Here is a 5,000-nt window from a genome sequence, read left to right as displayed (position 1 = left end):
GTCACCCCCACGGTACTCGGACACTTGATGACACTTTTTTTTGCCTTGCTCTTTCGAAGGGAGAAAAAAAAAAGAAAAAAGAGAGAGAGAGAGAGAGAGAGAGAGAGAGAGAGAGAGAGAGAGAGAGAGATGCTCGTGTCGAGTCATCTCCATATATTTATCGCATGTTACTCGCCGGTGATCGTCTTCGTGGCGAGCACGATCAGCTCGTGTTGGTGGTAGTGTTGCTCGTTGGTGCTGTTGGTGGTGCCGGTGGTGGGTCGCGAGTGCGCACGCGACTCCGCAACTTGGTGAATGATCCTGGGAGTCCCGGTTAAACGAAGCTTCGAGGTACACGATCACTGGGATGACGTCCGCTTCGGATCACGCGCTCCCTTCACGATCGACCTCGTCTAACGCGCTACCAAATGTAAGTTAACGCTACCCACCACCTTCTTTACGAGAAAATCATTATCGCCCTTTTCTTTACTCGTCATTTATCGAATCAATAATCGAAACAATAGATGGTATGTAATTATTATTTTTCTACGTGAAAAAACGAGCAAAAGAGCTTTGACTTTGGACGCTTGCATAACGGTACCCGCGGTGTGTTCAGTGATTCTCATTCCCTACCTTTGCTTTTCACACGAACCCTTTTTTGATCGTACCTTACCGAAGGGGACTTCTTTTTGGGGATGCAAAAAAAAAACAAAAAAGAAAAAAAGAAAAAGAAGAAAAGCAAAGAAAATAAAAAGGCATCAAACAGGATAGGCTATCCTAATTCGACGGTTAGAAGGGTCGTCATGGATTTAACGCGCGATTCCACGACTTGTATTTTGATGGTGCGGCGAACCGTAAGCACTATCTCACCCCTCCTTCTTGTTCCTATTCGTCTCGTATTCATCCGGAGGCAGCCCTATCGTCGAGAACGTACCCTCAACCAGTAAGGTACGATGAGAGTTTCGCTTACGAGCCCCGTTGAGGCTTCCCTTCGCCCCTTTTAAGAATTTCTCTTCTCTTTTTTTTTTTTTTCGCATGGGAAACTATAGTTGCTTTTATCGATCAGGATTATCGTCTTCGTAATCCATCGTTGTCGTTTCTCTTTTCTCTTTTCTCTTTTCTTTTTTCTTTTTGACTGACAGGAGAAACTAAGAGGGAGAATTATTAATATAAACGTTGAGGGGTGTGTTCGTATTTAAAAAAAAAAAGAAAAAAAAAGAGAAAGAAAGAAAGAAAAGAAAAGAAAAGAAAAGGAACGTTATTGTAATAACGTAAAAACGATTTAATTGTATAAAGTTTAATTGAAAATTGTACGATAGGAAAATTTGAAAAAGGGAATATTAAAGGTACGACCTAGAAAACTATGATAGACGATTTCGAGCATCGAAGATAGAACGTCACGATTTATCAATGATTTATCTATCGGGCACGTGCACGAGCCAAGTGAGCGCCCGGCGCTCTTCTTCTTCTTCTTCTTCTTTTTTTTCTCTTTTTTTTTTTTTGTGTAGGAGGAGTAGGAGGTAAAAGACTCCGTTGCCGATCGGCGTAACAACGTTCAGTGCTGCCGGCGTTCGAGTTCGAGTAAACACTCGATCAAAGAATTCGCTCGATTATCGGCTGGCAGTTGGGTTGTCGCTTGGAAAAATCAGACGATACGTTGACGATAAGGTGGCATATTTTAGATAAGCGAAACGCGCAATTAAAATGCCTTCTGGATGAGTACCGATTGATTAGGCAAGACTCTCTCTCTCTTTCTCTCTCTCTCTCTCTCTGTCTCTCTTTCTCTTTCTCTCTCTCCCAATCGATTTTTAGATTCTTCTTCTTTCTCTTTGTATATCTTTAACTCGAGTATACGAGTCCTTACGTTATACCTCAAGCTCATATTATTTTCTTTCTCAAGCTCGTTTGATCGTTTACAATTATACAAAATTCGAGATCGTATCGATCGAAAGCATAAAATTATTATTACAAGTTAGTAAGAGGGATTTCGAATTTTCTATAAATTTTCTTCAGATCACAATATGATTCATAGATCATAATCCAATCGTTATCTATCTTTGAATTATAGTCAACTCTGGATTTAGATATAGATCTTTTCTTATGCAATGAAATTCGTGATCTATGTTTTCACCTTCAAATACTATCTCATAGACGACTTCGATTTACGCGTTTAAACGTCCTAGAGTATAATGACGTTCGTTCGTAAGAAACAAGATATATGTATGCACATATGCATATACGTATGTACGTATGTACGTACCTACGTATATATGCATGTATGTATGTATGTATGTAAATCGATTTGAATTGCACCTGAATTATCCCCTGCGAACACCGCAACGATAACGACGGCGACGATGTATGAACGCGCGTAGCCTTTCACGAGTCGCTACCTTTCAAAGCATATTTTCCGTTTTAACGGCCGGTCGGCTCTTATCTCCGGGCATAAAGCGTGTTTACCGCCAAACAAACGGCACGCGCACGCTCCTCGTCTACGTCGTCATCATCGATGGCCAGCTAACTCGATCGCGGCGCTAATTTCCGGTGGCTAACATAAGAAAAAGAAAAAGGTAGGGGGGAAAATGGATTCTCCGTTCGTGGCTTTAAGTAAACCCGATGACTCCTCGACGAAGCAGTTAACCAAGAATCCTATTCGGGTCAATGATGTTTACGGCGTGTCGTGTTCGGTAGAAGAAGAAGAAGAAGAAGAAGAAGAAGAAGAGGAAGAAGAAGATGATGATAAAGATGAAAATGAAGATGAAGATGAGGTTGAAGATGAAGATGAAGAAATATAAAAGAAGTAGAAGAAGTAAACGAGGAAGATGAAATGAAAGAAAGAGAAGGCAGGTTTTCCTCGTTACGACCTCGATGACGAAGATAGCAGGTGGGAGTACGTCGAGAGTGTGACGATATCTCTCTCTCTCTCTCTTTCTCTCTCTTATTCACTCACTCATTCTCGACCTACGCCATGGACTGGCAAACATTGTAAATCGCGCACGGTACGTGTGCTAATATGAATAATGAGCGAACAGAGGAAAGATTTTAGCGTACACGCCGGCCCTACTCGATCCTCTTCGATTTTACTCGATTCTATGCACTTTGTTCGAGAGGTACAAACTCGACGGGGATACCCAACAATTAAATTCTTTTATAAACGTGTAATTAATGTTTTTTTTTTTTTTTTTTTTTTTTGCTTAAAAGAGAGAGATGAAGAGAGAGAAAAAGAGAGAGAGACAGGATCTTGATTGTGTCTCCTCGATATATATCGATTTTTATAATCATACACGTCTTCTTCCTTTTTCATTCTCTTTCTCTCTTTCTCTCGCTCGTTTTCCTTCCTCTTCTTCATGTTTTTTTTTCTTTTTTCTTTTTTTCTTTTTTCTTCACAATCATCTTTTTATGGTCGCTTTAATCATTTCTCGATTGTCGGAAGCACACGCAAAACGTAGTTTGCACGGAAATCGAGTATCATTTGCACGAACGTCAAAACGTGACGACTTATGGTTAATTCATGCGAGTTTTAATCTCAAGAAAATCTTTCTTTGAATCTGTCTCCTCTTTCTGACGTAAGACACTTGGCACTCGCAATAAACTCTTTCCCACGTCACTTTTCTTTTTCAAATATTGTCACTTTTTCGTTGGAAATATCTTTGAGTTTGTATGAGAGTAACGTTAAAGTCGATGAAACGCGTGATTAGAAGGAAGAATCGATCGAAACACGGCGAACGTTAAAAGCCTCGTTTACGAAATTTTCACGATATTTTATATTTGACGAGAGGTACCTTGTGCTGCACGATGAATGACATCAAAATTGATCGAATTTTAGAGAACAATGGGACGTTAATGCTATTATTTGTTCTTTCTTTTTTCTTTTCTTTTCTTTTTTTTTTTTTTTTTTTTTTTTTTTTTTTACATCGATACTTCGAATCCAATCCTTTCGAGATACTTCGAAATATAAATCGAAGTATCTTCAATAATACGAATAATTGGAAAATTCTATTTGACAATGGTCTAAATTAGATCGTCGAAGTTTCACTTGGAATATTTTGAAAGTAAATTTACGATGTTACGATTTGATTAATTCACAATTCATTTAAGAGCCACTTAACCCGATGCCCGTTACGAACGAAATGCTTGGGATAGTAGTAACTTTACGTTGGCTCTCGTTCAGAGTCAGAAGCGTTCGAACAAAGTATTCGACCCTTTCGGTCCCTAATAGAAGATCCATTACCTTTATCGTCGTCCTTGTCTACGAGTTGCCGGGTCAAGCACTTTGTCGCTTCTCGTTCAGCCACGAGAAAGCTACGAGAGTAAAGTTCTGATTTTCCCAGGGCTCGGTACCGGTGATTCTCTCTATCGGTAATTTGGTCAATTACAAGGTTCGATAACGTGCTAAGTAAAGGTATTCGTTTACGAGGGAAGAATGTTCTCTCTCTCTCTCTCTCTCTCTCATACCTTTGGCAGGTGTATATTTGCCTCTTTTATCTCCTTCTCACTCTCTCTTTTTCTCTTTCTTTCCTTTTCTTTCTCTTAAACTCACTTAAGTATTCGATCGAGAATTTTTATCGTTCGGTCAGTAATTTAAGATTCCAAACTGAGAAGGAACGACAAAAAATTTGATTGCCTAACGATTTCTAAAGAGAGAGAGAAAAAAAAAAGAAAGAAAGAAAAAGAAAAAAAAGAAATGAAAGAAGAAAGAAAGAAAGAAAGAAAGAAACGTACGTTTCTCCATAAAACAATGTGATAAAGTAAATACAATAGAATACGTTGTTGTTATCAAAGTTATTACATTCCAAAGGCGACCAAAGACCACTCTCACTTTTCTTTCATACGATCGGTATAGGTCACGACAACGACCTAACGTCCTAGAAAATCCTTCGTAACCCTGGCGAAGAGAAGAAAAGAAAGGGTTCAACTGCGAGAAACGACAAACACGTCGCAAGCGTAATTCTACGCCGTAGTCGGGTATCGTTCGCTCGTTCTCATACTCGCTAATACGCTAGAACGCTATTATCGAGCAC

General features: G+C 39.4%; 1 protein-coding gene across 4 annotated transcripts in view; it reads left to right on the top strand.

Annotated features, from left to right (window-relative positions):
- Positions 1 to 5,000, top strand: part of LOC124949980 (fibroblast growth factor 17-like) — a 120,869-nt gene that overhangs the window by 65,901 nt on the left and 49,968 nt on the right. Inside the window, exon 1 of one of the 4 annotated variants that reach the window (XM_047495972.1) lies at positions 1 to 409. This exon is cut by the window's left edge and continues 172 nt beyond it. The exons of the other annotated variants lie outside the window; for them this stretch is intronic. Coding sequence (XP_047351928.1) covers positions 408 to 409 — 2 coding nt within the window. The 5' untranslated portion in view covers positions 1 to 407. The remainder of the gene's footprint in view (positions 410 to 5,000) is intronic. 4 annotated transcript variants of the gene reach the window in all.

Source organism: Vespa velutina, chromosome 6, assembly GCF_912470025.1.
Source record: "Vespa velutina chromosome 6, iVesVel2.1, whole genome shotgun sequence".
In the NCBI taxonomy this organism is placed as follows: domain Eukaryota; kingdom Metazoa; phylum Arthropoda; class Insecta; order Hymenoptera; family Vespidae; genus Vespa; species Vespa velutina.
Note: the sequence above shows the minus strand (reverse complement) of the source record. Positions and strands in the feature narration are given on the sequence as shown.